The sequence below is a fragment of the Cygnus atratus genome, chromosome 6 (assembly GCF_013377495.2).
Source record: "Cygnus atratus isolate AKBS03 ecotype Queensland, Australia chromosome 6, CAtr_DNAZoo_HiC_assembly, whole genome shotgun sequence".
Taxonomy (NCBI): domain Eukaryota; kingdom Metazoa; phylum Chordata; class Aves; order Anseriformes; family Anatidae; genus Cygnus; species Cygnus atratus.
In genome coordinates, this window is record NC_066367.1 from 28,015,492 (window position 1) to 28,029,816 (window position 14,325).

General features: G+C 39.5%; 1 protein-coding gene across 1 annotated transcript in view; it reads left to right on the forward strand.

The window, feature by feature from the left end:
• CNTNAP5 (contactin associated protein family member 5) overlaps window positions 1–14,325 on the forward strand; it is a 216,383-nt gene that overhangs the window by 90,961 nt on the left and 111,097 nt on the right. The window contains exons 10-11 of the mRNA XM_050711667.1: window positions 2,525–2,674; window positions 3,725–3,896. Coding sequence (XP_050567624.1) covers window positions 2,525–2,674; window positions 3,725–3,896 — 322 coding nt within the window. The remainder of the gene's footprint in view (window positions 1–2,524; window positions 2,675–3,724; window positions 3,897–14,325) is intronic.

Sequence of the window (14,325 nt, forward strand, 5' to 3'; positions counted from 1 at the left end):
GTACCACCACTGTGCAGTTTGAGGAAGATCTGAACGTGTAAAGTTGGTATCCTAAGATCTTCAGACTAATTCTACTCTACAGTTATCTCAGTCTCTGTGTTTTCAAAGTCCTGCTAAATTTTCTTCAGTCAGGTCACATGAAGACCTTCATGCTTCTTGTCCTCACATTGTGCTGAAGTCAAAGTCAGCTGGGAACCAGCTTGGCAGCTATGCCTTTCCCTAGTACAAGTTAACACAGCCTCAGAGCTGGTTTTCTTCACCTGGCTATTGCTTTACACTCTCCTTTTACACTACACTCAGAAGAGAAACTGACCATGGGCTTCCTCTCCTCAAACTCCCTCAATGCTAAGCCAATTTGCAAGCTGCTTTGTGCAGCTGTAGGGATGCAAGTGGGTGAAATGTGGCTGCCTCTCTGACCTAAAATTCAGGGGAAATTGCTTGTAAACATTAAACAGGCCAGCTGTGCTTCGTCTCCAAGAGACAAGGAAACAGTTTCAAGCTATACAGTAGAGCTAGGACCAGGGTGGCCCAGCTGTCATCTCAGTGTGACCTATATATGCCATGCTGGTTTCCTGAGCAGAAGTATTCTAGCCCAGGGCCGTGCACATCTCATACTGCTATGCAGCCATGCTGGGTGGGAGTCTTGGAAATTCATTTCCACGTAGGCTGAATACACAGTTTCCAAACATGGATGGATAATAGACTTGATGGAACTCAGAGGTCTGAATAATAACAGTATTTTCTAAAAAGAACATCTGTTTAAAAATATGTAATATTAAAATATTCCTGGTGCAGACTAAAAGAGTGCAGATGTGTCTATTAAAAGAAATAGAGAGAAAATCTGACAGAGTTGTCAAAGCAGAGCTGCTCCGTATGTGTATTTCATTCCCTTTTGTGATAGAAAATGAGGCAGCCGTGCGTCTGTCCTTATTCATGTGGATTGTTACAGCTTCAGTTTGCTGCAACCAGATGCTGAAAACTGAATTTCCAGCCTTTATTGCAGTCCTAATTAGATTGACAAATCTGAGATGATGCCAACATTTGTTTGGGTGTACTTGTTTGTATGTAGTTCTGAAATCATGATCCTGAGCCCAGCCTTTGGTTCTATCCAAAACATTGCTAAACTGCCTACTTACACATGGAAAATGTGCAAAAATTGCAAGCGCCACGTCTTGCAGATGTCGATATTCACAATAAAGTCATGCTTGCTCAAGAATGGACCTGGTTTTGACCCAAATGTGACCTATTATTTCTTGATATCTTTTCAAACTTCAACACCATAGTTCACTTCATAATGGACTTGTTCTAGCTGAAAACTCATCCTTTTTTTTTTTTTTTTCTGGGAAACCGGCATGTTATTCTATGGAAATTGTGCATGCGTTAGCAGCCATTACTCTGGAAATAGTCTCATTTTCAAATTTGTAACGAAATGGCTTTTCATACACATAACACCCACAATTTTTTTATTTTGTTTTGAACTGTTCTCACACCTCTTTGTGTCACTAAGTGCTAGTTTGTTTCTTCTGAAAGCTACATTAACAAAAACTATTCCATTAGGGAGGAGAATAAATGCTAGTTGTCTGAGCCTGGTCTCAAAGACTGCAGCTTGATGGTAGTGCATGTCAAAGTGTGGTTGGTTTACTTTTGATCTGCACCACTGTGTGAGAGCTCAGAGATTTGCCCGCTGCTTTTCATGGTTGTCAAAATAGAGGATGTGGAGTTTCTTTGTATCCTTGTGGTGCTATTTCAAGAGCCCCAAGATGCAACATTGATTTTCAGAATATGAAAACGGAGGTGTTATTTCCCTGTTACTTTGCACAAATGTATAACAGAAAAAGAGGCTACCCAGTACTATAATCTCCCACATCCCTTTATAGGTTCCTGGACAAAGCAACAATCCCAGATCTCAGAAAACCCATGTCAAAATCCAATATATATTGGTACATCAATCAATAAGAGTGCGTGCTAACTTAATGCTGAAGGGTTTTAAGGACAGAAATCCTACTGAAACGTATTGGGGGTTGTCAGCTTTCATAAGGACACTGAGAGAAGTTGTGACCATTTCACTGAATCTAATCCTCTGCAATTTCGGTTATGCATTTAGTCCTAGACGCTCAGCAGAGATCTCTGCACAATCCTGTGAGCTACAAGCATTTCCCAACAGACTCAAAGTAGTCATAACTCCCCCCCCCCCCCCCCCCCCCCCAGTGTTAATAGTGTACTACCAAAAAGGTAAAGGGCACAGCGAACCTGCTTGGGTGCCTGCAGTATAACAAGAAGTTTGGATCAAAATGTGCAGAAGATCTACTTAAATACTCCTAAAAACTTTCACTTTCTTGGACCTTTTCTTCTATGCCAGTTTACTTTCAGAGGCAATGAGTTCTTTTCAGCTGCTGTTTTTGCCCATGTTGGGTTCTGCTGCTTGTTTGTGATCACAGGTTGGAAGCAAAGATTTGAAGAACGTAGTTGTCTCCTGCACTTCTTTTTTCACCCTTTGTGCCTTTTTTTTTTTTTTCTTTCCCAGACACCAATCTCCATGACGGTCTTTGGCATTCAGTTAACATCAATGCCAGAAGGCATCGCATTACCCTGACGCTGGATAACAATGCTGCCACTGCCAGCCATGCAACCACTGTCTCAAGGATCTACTCGGGGAACAGCTACTATTTTGGAGGTAAGTTGTTTCAGATAGACATGGGACAGGTTTTCATGATGGAAATTCTCAGGTGCTGTCCACTGAGGTCTCCCAAGTGTACTTTGCAGCTAATAGCAAATGCTGTAATAACTGATTTTTGACCACCTATTGAGTTGCATTGCAAACTAACATAGCTGTTAGAGTGGACTAGCTGAAGGGTAGCTACATCTAGCTAGCAAAACATGCAAAAGCCATGTATCTGTACTAGGCACGAGTGTTTTTTTTCTGGTTAAAAGGACAGAGCACTGACAGTTGCATTAAAATTCCTGTAGATATCACTGTCCTGATCAGGCTCAGTGATTTTAGACTTCAGAACATAATTGACACATGGCTCAGATCTACAAAGGTATTTAGGTACCGTGCTTTCATTGAAATGAATGTAGGTTTAGCTCAATTCTGAAAATGGAAAGAATAATCTTGAAAAATACTACCTCCTGCTTTTGGGAGTGTAAGCATTAATGTAGATAAAGGGAGTGTCATCAACTGTCTATTTTAGCTCTGACATACTTCTGCGTTGTGCTTACCACAGTGAGGCTCTGATCCTGATGAACTCTCTGGATACAGCACTAAGTGAGCATGTGCAGAAGACTTTGGATCTCAGAACTGGCCAAATACCAAGGAGGTTCAGACACAAATGATTTTCTTGCTTGCTGTCCCTAGGATTTCATTGTTTTACTCTGTGCCTTGCCTCAGCAGCAGAATTTAACCCATAATGATTTTATAATTTGCACAGCTTTTCTTATGGGAGTCAGTTGCTATTGTCTGTGAAGTTTAAAGAACATGCAAAAAATGAATTTTGATTTTGCTTAGCACATGCAGAAATCTCATACTCTGATACCTCTAGTGGTGGGTCTCCTTTATTTCTTCCCTTTTTTATTTTTTTCTTACTGAAAGATTTATAGCACAGAAAGTTGCATAGCTCAAAAAACACTTGGAATAATGAGTGTCCAAGCCCTTGCATCAAGAAATCCCAACAGAAACAGATGAACATTCCAATATTCTTTTCTGCCTCTTTCTTTTTTCCCACAGGGTGCCCTGACAATTTCACTGATTCCCAATGTTTAAATCCCATTACTGCTTTTCAAGGCTGTATGAGGCTCATCTTTATTGATAACCAGCCCAAGGACCTCATTTTAGTTCAGCAAGGCTCCCTGGGGAATTTCAGTGATTTACACATTGATCTGTGTGGCATCAAAGACAGGTAATTATTGTTTCCTCTTTCTTGTGTTTGTTCTTTTTTCATCCTAGTGGTTTATAAATACAGGTTACATTAAGTGAAAATTCTCGTCTGCCAACATTACAGATATTAAGCATAATAAAGCTACTAATAGGAAATATTACAGCAAAGATAGAAGAGCTGGAGGGGAAATAGTTTCAATTACATGAGGCTCTCTTCACATTGACTTGTAGGAAATAGAGTATGCAAATCCAATCAAACTACAGATTGGTGAAAGGATTAAATTTTATGCATTAACAATATTTGATTGCTTTGAAGTTTTAGAGGGAAATGAAAGAGAAGGAAAAATTATTTGATTCATCAGAACATGTCATCCCCTTAATATACTAGCTGTTTTTGTTTAGGTAGATCGTTTACAATTTTTCTTCCTAGCCATTACAGCACAGCACTTTCATAATGAAGATATGGTACACCTCATGCAGCATATTGACCATCTGGTGTAAGTCAATATTATGATGAAATGTCTGTATCTACCAAAGACACATTTTAGTTTACATACTGATCTGAATCACTATGAAGTTGAAATCTAAGAGAAAGCCCAGATTTTCTATTTAAGGGTAGAGAAGAAATAAGCAACCAACATTTTTTGACATAGTTCATAATTTCTCCTTTGCTTCTTATGGATAGATTCTGGTTTTGTTTGTTTTTAAATCTGTTTAAGTTCTGAAAAATGAAAATGGAACTGCTGAAAATTTCACATGCTTCAGATAGTTAAGTGAATAGTAAGGATGTTTTGGAAATATGTTAGGAGGTTAAGGACTGAAAGTAGTTTTTCAGACATACTGCTTAGAGAGGTGGAGCTGAAAGCTGATCTCATTGCTTTCTATAGGAAGGATCAGATTGCAAGAGCTGCAGTTACTGGAAAGGTGGGAAAAATCTCTGTTTAATGAAATTTTTGTGCTAGTGTTTTTTAACTTGCATGGAGAAAATATTGACTCTGCTGATCAAATCTGTTAAGTTTAACGATGACCAAATTCAGGGAGATATGAATTTCACACTTGGTGTGTCTGGAATGGTAGATGGAATTGATAAGAAGCAGCATATTTAACAAAAGGGATAAAAATATAAACTTTCCTGTGAATTAAGAGCTAAAAATCATTGTGTTTTCTTCTTGAAAGAACAGATTCTTTAAGATTAAGTGGACCATTCAATGCCAATTTGTATATTGAAACAGAAGAAAACTCTTCTGGTATGTGGCAGAGTTGCTATGAGACATCTCCAATGCCTTCATTGTCACAGAGTCCAGGCTGCAAAGTAAATCTATGGTACTACTCCAAGTGTCATTCTCATCTTCAGCATCCCAAAGATGACAAGCACATGTCTGTGATGATACCATAAACTATCTAAGGCAAGGGTCCAAACATAATAAGAAAGGTGGAACTTTATTTTACATAATCATTGGCTTGAATATGTCATGCATAAATAAAAGCTATACATGATCTAGTGAAGATTAATGTGGTCTGTTCCACTATGATTCTCTGGACAGCCTTAAATTTATGTCTCTACTGTATGATCTACGTGAAAAAGACAAAGTAGATTAAAAAAGGGGAAAAGACAATTGATAATTGTCAAAAGTGCTTCTCTAATGGCTGGATTCAGTATAACAGTGGAGCTGCCCTGAAGGGAAAGATAGAAACCCGCAGCGTAGTATAGCATTGTACAGAAATTCTGAAATTCCCCTGGTAACAAAAAGGAATGAGCATCGCTGGAGTCGTGGGGATTGCAACTTTCTCGTTTAGTGAAACAATCAGTGTGCTCTCCATGTCTGGCAACTCCAATAATTCTGCTGAAATTGTTTTGCAGGGAAGAAAGAAGGATTTTTTATTTTTTATTTTTTTTTGTCCAAATCATATTACATATTTCTCACATCCTGAGAGAAGTTAAATTTACAAAATAGATTTCAAGAAGTTACAAAAATTGTTGAAAGATTCTCAGGGTGAAGTACTGCTGGTGTAGAACTGAAGTCAAGAGTGATCATAGCAGAAACAGGCCATTGGAAAGAGGGATGAAATTAAATGAAAATGAATTAAGACAATACAGACAAGAGGCAAATCCTTTGTGTTATTTTCCAACAGGGTTGTTCCTAATCCAGTGGTTAACCTGAGGAAAGCCCGAACATGAAAGTATTCTCGGAGTGCATTCTTCCTGACAATTTTTGAACGTTTTATGTTCTGCCAGTCCATATTATGGCCTAATTAATTAACACAAACTATAGATGGAAGGTTAGGGAGAACAGGAGATTTGAATTCAGAATTCTGGCAAATTGAAGGTCTGCCTTGCTGTCTAGTCTGCACGGTCTATGCTCGAGTATGTTTTCAAGCCTTATTCAGATTGGTTCATTGCACAAAATGTCTGACACATCATTTCCAGTCACTGTAGTTTAACTAGTGCTCTATATTGCGGCAGCTCTGGGCTTGTAGGAAAGTCGGGGTCTGGCTCCAGGCATGCAATATGCACCTGCTCATTCTTTATATGTAAGGAGTGTTAAAATTCTGTAAGAGCATCATCCACAAGAAATATGATCACCCCTTTCTTAATTATAAGATTTATTGCGATGTGCACTGTAAAAGCACATGTTTTTGTAATTTTAACACATGTGGGAATTGTGTTTCTTAATTAACATGTAAATGGGGCATTTGTCTTAGTTATCTACGCACAGAAAGCTCTTTGAGGAATATGCCTCTATTTAGAAAGCAATTCATTTGTTACAGGCTTGTAGGCCGAGCTTGTTCAGACCTTGCCTCTGAAAGCAGTAGCTAGACAACTCTGCAACTTTGTGCTGACTCTTTGTGCTGGCTCTTAGAAAGAGAATTAACAGGTTTATTTTGAAAGATGACAAGTTGGGACTACTGTTGATGCTGGCAGTATGTTTCTTTTTTTGAGAAAGCATTGAATTGTGTAAGCTTATTATGCACATGCCAGGATTCTCAGTATAAAGCGATGAGCCTCCATTAATTTAAATGGAGCTATCTGAGGGACTGAGCCTTAATATCTCATCATTTCATCTCTAGTATTTGAAATATATGTGTGCTCAGGTGAACTTTGCATGAATGCCTTCTGTCTCTCTGTATTTGTTTTTTCTATTCTTCATTACATATTTCTGGGAGATAAATGCCTTGCCACTAGCTGAGCTATTAAACAGTACTCAGAAAAAAATGGGGATGTCCATAGGTATATACAGAATTTTTCCTTCTTTTCATCGGTGTCTGAGGAGACAGTGCCAAGTGAAAATGCTTTTGCAGACCTGAGTGAATCTGCTGTCACTGACCCTGCTTTGAGCAGGTGACACTTGCCAGGGACCTCCAGAGTTGCCTTCTAGCCTCAGCATTTCTGTGAATGAGACCACCCAGTAGCTGTTCTGGTCCTGCCTGAAAGGGTAGTCCAGGAGGTATCTGAGAGAGCTGGGATTAGCAGGTAATGCAAAGGAAACTCAAGTCATATATGCTTTGATGGGGACATTAAGACATTGTGCAGTCTGAAGTTGAACACAGTAGTCAACACAGACTGTCCTTATGATGGAAGAAGGCTAGTTAGTGCTATCTCCTAATAAGAGACTGCCTGTTTGCAGCCCTCAGTTGCAGTGCCATCATCGCTTATATTCCTGCTGTGGCATCTGAAGTCATCTCTGATTTGCCATGCCCTTGGATGGTACCTACATGTCGTCCTTAGGTGACATATACTGTGCAAGGAGAGGCACCCCCAATCTCTTCAGAGCTGTGTCTGTTCCACAAGTTCTGGAAAGTACTACCATATTCCCTTTGCCTCCTTCAGGGCAAAGCTCTTCCTGGATACTGTTCCCAATGCCTTGTGGAATGGGAAAATACAATTTGTAGGAGGAAGCAGTCTTTCTTGTAGCAGTGCATGTGTAGGACTCTTGGCATTACCCCTGCTGCCTTTATGCTATTAATCTAGTAAACTATGTTTTCCTTTTGTTCATAGTATGTATATTTACTGTGGTTGTCCAAATGCACAGATTGCTCTGTGTTTTCTGAGGGTGTTTACACTGCTCCTGTTACAAAGCATTAGATGTCATAGCTGTTTTCCAATGCATTTATCCCCAAGTAAAGAAAAAATGAGATATGCTGCTAAGCCATAGAGGTCTGCTCCATATTTAAAAGAAAGTGGATTTGTTTAATTTTCTCTATCTTTGTTGTTGCCTCTTCAGGATTTCTGCTTGGTTAGAAGTACCAGGTACACGGCAGGATGTGTTTGCTTTATGCTGAATTAATGAGTCAGAAAAATACAGCAGCCGAGCACAGAGCAGAGAGTAACAAGGCAGAGATGAAACATGGAAGTGAAGGTGCCATGAAGTCCCTGAATTCAGAGACTTCTGGGGAGGGAAATAGGTGTCTTTGGGTATGTATGCATACTTTTGCAGAAGTACAAGTCCTACACTGACAATCTGTGACCAAAAGCCATCTGGCAAATAAATGCAGGCTCTCTTTGTGGATTTATTTTCTGTTCAGATTGATGTAGATTAGGTTTGTGACTAGAGGGATCATACAACTCTCATTCCTGGGATTTTGCATTGTAAGTGTTTTTTGGGAAAGAAGGCATCTTCTGAGGTGATATAGTAAACCTAAAAGCTTCCAGGGAAAAGCCTGACTGGTAAGAAAGTCTGGTGAGAACAAGATTCTTTCTGTCTTTGGCCCTTAATCCTGATGTTTAGCCATCACAGGTTCATTAGCACTCTTGCTTTTAAATTTCTGTTCTCTATGAACATATTCAGAGCTCAAATAAAATAGGTCTAGAAAACATTCCCTGCAAAGAAAGACTGATTAAGTGCTGGTTCTTCAACCAGAAAAGAGATTGCTGAGGGAAGGCAGCATAACGGGCCTCAGGTGGTAAAAGGCTGCTGCAGTGCAGAAAAGAATAATCTTCTCTGGCCAGGATGTACAGAAGAACACCTGTGGCATAGGCTGCCTGAGGAGACTGTGAAGTCACTAGAAGACTTTAAGAACAGGTTACATGAATCTCTGAGAAACAGCAAACATGGGTATGCACAATCCTGCCTTGGGGCATGGGCATGGACTAAGTGATCTCCCGAGTTCCCTTCTAGCTCTGTGTGATTCTCTGCATTTGCTCAGGCTTCTCCTCCAGCTAGAACAGCGGTGGCTTGTTCTTGCTTTAGGGGGTCTGAAATGTCAACAACAATAACACTGCTTCAGAAAAAAAAAAAGCATATAAATGTGGGAAGAACCTGTCAGGAATTCAGCTCAGAATTGTATCATACACCTGTGAGAACTTGTTTGGTAGATGCATCTCTCTGGTGCTCTAAGGAAGTTCTGTGGCAGGGTGGGGAGGCAGGCAGATAGCCCTCAGGTATGGTGTTTTTTAATATTTTTTTTTAACTTGTGTATATATTAAGTTTAGAGTGTAAAGAAATGGAGGAGGAAGAGCAACAAATTCTATCCATTTGTCGTTTTCCTGTTTCACTCTTTGCTTCTAACAATGCGTGATTCATTTTTTTGCAACTACAGGGTGATGTTCTGTGAGAGACAGAATTTGTTACTCTTTTTTCTTTTTTTTTTTTGGGGGGTGGGGGGGGAGGTCTTCTTTGTGAACTCCATAATGTCTAGAATGAGGATTCATCTGAGGCTGTATATTTCTTTTGATGACCACTAGCTTGATTCCTTTATACTCGTCTTTCTATTTTCTTGAGATTGTCTCACTTCTTGGCTTTGAGGTGTCTGACCATCTTTCAGATGTGGTCAAAATGAGGGCAAGATGTTCATAAGGTGTTGGGAGGAGGCATGGACTTAGACACTGGACATTTTTGGAAGCATTTACACCTTCATAAATCAAGCTAATAACTGTGTGTTGATCACTTCACGCCCTCTATTTCAGTAGCTAAAAGAAGTGCAAATCCGGTTGGATATATTCACTGATCTCAGCCTTGGCCTGACCAACCCTTTCCAAGAAGTATGTCCTCTTTGGGTCACTCAGAGGTGATGTTGTGTGCAGCTCTGACTATAAGTCTGTCATTCAGGCCTTTTGGCTGTTTCTGAAACTGACCCTCTGTTCTTGTGTGCCACAAACTGTTGTCTACAAGGAAAAATTAAATAGGCTAGGACTTTTCAGCCTGGACACAAGAGCTAAGCAGGACAAGACTGTGCATTGAGGAGCAGCATGAAGGAGGTGGATCATGAAGTATTTGCTGTTTCTCAAAATTCAGATCTTACACAGCATCAAATTGGATGTCATTAAATGCTGTAGAGGTCAAATGTAAAGGAAAAAGCCAGTAAAGCATACATGAATCCTTAAGCCACAGATTGCTGGAAGCTGATAGAGTGTTTGGTGAGATGTTCTTAAAGTCATCTCATCAGCATCTTTGCTGTGACACTGTCAGAGTAAGGAAACTGGAGTAGAGACACTGGTGATCTGAAGTGAAGTCTGGAGATAGGTCTTAGTACTGAGAAGTCTGAGTTTCTTACTCTTTTTAAAACATCCTTTTCATCGTGGGCAACTCTTTGTACTCAGTTTTTCAGTGCAGAAATATGTTTTGTTGTATCTGCTCATTTCAAAATATGTGGGAATCTGACTTTGCATTTTGCTAAGTAATAATTCTTTTTGTGCTCTTTTCTCTTTCTGCATAGCAATGGATTAGTGGGGGTGTTGGTCTGTGTGTATGTGGGCAAACAATGGAAGGTATAGCTTGGGGGGATTTCAAGCAGCCTCTCATTTAAAAATAAATGAAATGAGTAGGAAAATAAATATGCAGATGCTGAGAACTTGGCCACACTGTTGAGAAGCTCTGGGATTTCCCATTCAGCAATCGGCTGGAATGCTGGATTTTGGGACTAGAAGTACTAGCTTCAGTCCTGACACTGAGCTGGTTGTTTGCTACAGTTGGCATCTTATTCGGTTAATAGATGGAGGAATGTGGGCTCAAGAGATACTGCAGCTCAAGAGTTGCCATGGATATTAGGAAAACATGCCAGAAAATCATTAAACCTCAGTCCAGAAACACCGTGGATTTCCAGCCCTACATCATATGGCACAGATGCTCCCTTTGGGCTGTGCAAGGCTGTCTGCTCTTACAGCAGATGGACCCCTTGGAATACAGTAGCAAGGGCTGCCTTGAAGCTTGTAGACGTGGGTTCGTTAATCTCATCCACTTCTTGCGTGTAATGGGACAAACTCTGCTTTGCAGTGTTAGTCACAGAGGAGAAAATTCTGTTTCCAGGAGTTCGCAAAGAGGTAAGATCTGGCATGGTTTCTCATACCAGCTCCTCCAAACTCTGTAAAGAAAAGTGCTTTGGAGGTATTGCAGTTGGGATATCTTGCAGCAATCAGCTGTAGTAAGGAGAAAACTGGCATCATTTTCCCCTGACATCACGTCTTTCATGGAACTAGCCTCTGTTCCTCTAAATGGTTCTAGACAAATGGTTGTTCCCATCAGGGTTTCAAGAGAGGAATAGTTGCATCTTTAACAATGATGTTGGTTACCTCCATGCTTTTGAACTTCTCAACCTGCATCACAATGGATGTGGCCTTTAGGTTGTTTGTTGACAGAGAAGCTTTGCTAAGGAGCCGGAACTTTAATATGATTCTGCCCTCCCTGCCAGGGCTGAAAAAGCTTGAAGCTGTTGACTTTTTGGTAATAAAGTTTACCTGGACAAAGATAGGGCTAAGGCAGGTGCAGAAGCACGATCCACCCATTATTATATTGTCATAAGTTTTATATATAATTTGTGCTTGTGTATCTGAGACGTGATAGTTTTGGGACCGAAGAAAGGCATTTCTGTGCTGAACCTGTCATTCATAAATGAACTAGTAGTCAGAGCCTCCTTTCCTTTAGGCACACATCCACATGAATACACAAATACATGCATTGCTCTCCCTGCCTGTAACTGAGAGGGTACTTTAATCTGATTGCTGCAGTTAGTGTTGATTTTGCGCTGATGAAGCTTTGACTGGGTTGTCCTATTTTTACTTGGCTGGCACCATGCCCTCACTATAGCAAATACTGACAGTACTTGTCAAGGACAACGGTGCGAGCTTCAGTTCCCTTAAGTGACCTAGGGGGAAACAAAACAAAACAAAACAAAAGGATTCATGTTGAAACCACCTTAGCAGATGGGCTGATGATGGCTTGTCTTGCAGGACATCCTGGGAATTCCAAGGATTTGCAATTAGGAATGCAAACTTGACCTCAGATATCTCCTTACAAATCCTGGCATTGTCTTATCATGGTAGCATCAGTGGGCAGGCACACACACTGATATTGCCATCCTTTTTAAACCAAGATTCATCTGCATATTCCAATTCTCCTAGGAAATACAAGTGGAGAGAGCAGCATGTGGTATACATAATAATCACTGCGATGGGGTTGGCATTAACACTTTACTTCATTAGGGAGGAGCACACTGAGTTGATTCACGAGTTTGCATCCTTGTGCTCCTAGAGTCATGGAGCACAAAGAAGTGAAAGAAAAGTGTCCTTAATCCTTACCCTTTTATCCCTAGCCATGTTTTATCTGTGGAAATTCTTCATAATATTTTCTAAATAAATTAGTTTAAAGTATTCTTTTTCCTTGCCAAATAGAACTGACCTTTTAAATCCTACTTTTTACGCATTTCCTTTGTAGATTCCGTTAGATTTTACTATCAGTTTTTACTTGTAAGAAATAATAATTTCCAACTTTTTCCTTCTTTTAGTAATGAACTTAATGTTATTTCATGTGTTGTACTGTCAAAATGGACCTTTGGGAAATTAATTACTATTGCAGGTGAAGCGGGTTAGGATAAATCTGATGAAAGTACAGTCTCCTTTTGCATTTCCCTAATCTCTTCTAAGAATTAATGTATGCCCTACAGCTGAAGCCAAACTTTATATGATTTTTTTTCTAAGTTGGCCATGCAAATGAGAAATATCCTGGCTAATTATGCCCAGTGAGTTTTAATTTTATTTATTACAATCCCAGGCTGGGATTGGAAAAGCAAGCACTTCATACTGCGTTCACTCCCATACAAATACCTGCAGTGCATTGCAGAAGGAATCAAAACATTAATAATTGGCATCCATTCTTCTCATTCTCTCCGCTGTTCCTGTTTTCAGTATTTAGTGTCTTTTCTGCAGAAATGACACTGATTTGACAGTCTGGATTTTTTTTTCTCTTTCCAAAAGGTCGTCTTAACATTTCTTTTTGGTTTTATAGCAATGAGTCAGACCTTTTTAGATCATGCTCCTTGAATAAGAAAAAAATCTGATTCTGGGTAAATCACAGGTAGATATGGTAGATGTGAGTCTTGTGAGTCTGTACTTCTGTCAGCAGAGTGTTTGAACTGCACAACTTCGGATGCTAGAATACCTGGATTTTTTTTTCTTTTCTTTTTTGAATTATTCCATTGAAATGCTACAGGGAGGATGTCCTCACTAGTTGTTTAAAAAGGTCTGATAATCCAGGTTACAGTTCCTTTGATCTCATATAACCTTAAAAATATCACTTCAGTCCTGTGGTGGATTATTTTCTGTCCCTTTTTGTGTGTCTCTTTCCTCTTCCAAAAGTAGGCTCCAGTGCACATATGTACAAATAGTACATGAGCACACTGAAGATCCCTTCAGTTTCTATTTTAATGAAAGAAATTGAGGACAGGTTTTCAAAAAGTTTCCCTTTCTCATGTTTGTTTTGACACTTTCTAAAACACATTGCTTTTTGTGCAGCAAAAAATACAGTATTGTTAGAAATTGCTCTTTCTTTTTCATCAAATTGTCTTTATAAAATTTAACCTTTTCCCCTTTCTTTTCACTAAAAACAAAGCAAAACACTGGAAATAATGTTATGGAAAGGAAAAGGGAAAAATCCTTAATCCAAACTATGTTATATGGTGGGGAGATTAAAAATGAAAAAGGTATCATAATGACTGTTTCCCTTGTAAAGATTGATATGCAGTGGAAAAAAAAAAAAAGTGTTAGAAATAGAAGTATACATGGTGTTCTGTGAGAGTGAAAAATCTCTTGGGGGATTTTTCCCCAAAGAATGTACCACCAATTAAACATGCTAACATAAAACCATTGCAGGTAGCTCATTTTGGAGTGAGAGTCTGGGAAACCCACTCAATACCACACAAGTTTTAGGATGGAAGGGCAGGATGCAGAAAAACTCAGCGAGATATAAATAAAGGAAACCACACTGAGCTAACCCAAAATCTGGGTATCAGAATTAAAACCCCTGCAGTTCTGGAGAACACCCCCACCTCTTCTCATATCTATTCTAATGTTAAACTAGCTGGATAATGCAGCTGGTGACAGAATTTCTCTCTCTGGCTGCTTAAGAGCTGACTGGCAATTAAGTGTAATAAAACTATGTAGAAGAATTCCCTGCTGTTGGTCTGGTATATGAGCTTTGCACTGTCAGATGATTTCCTTGTGTGGTAATTATAAGACAAGA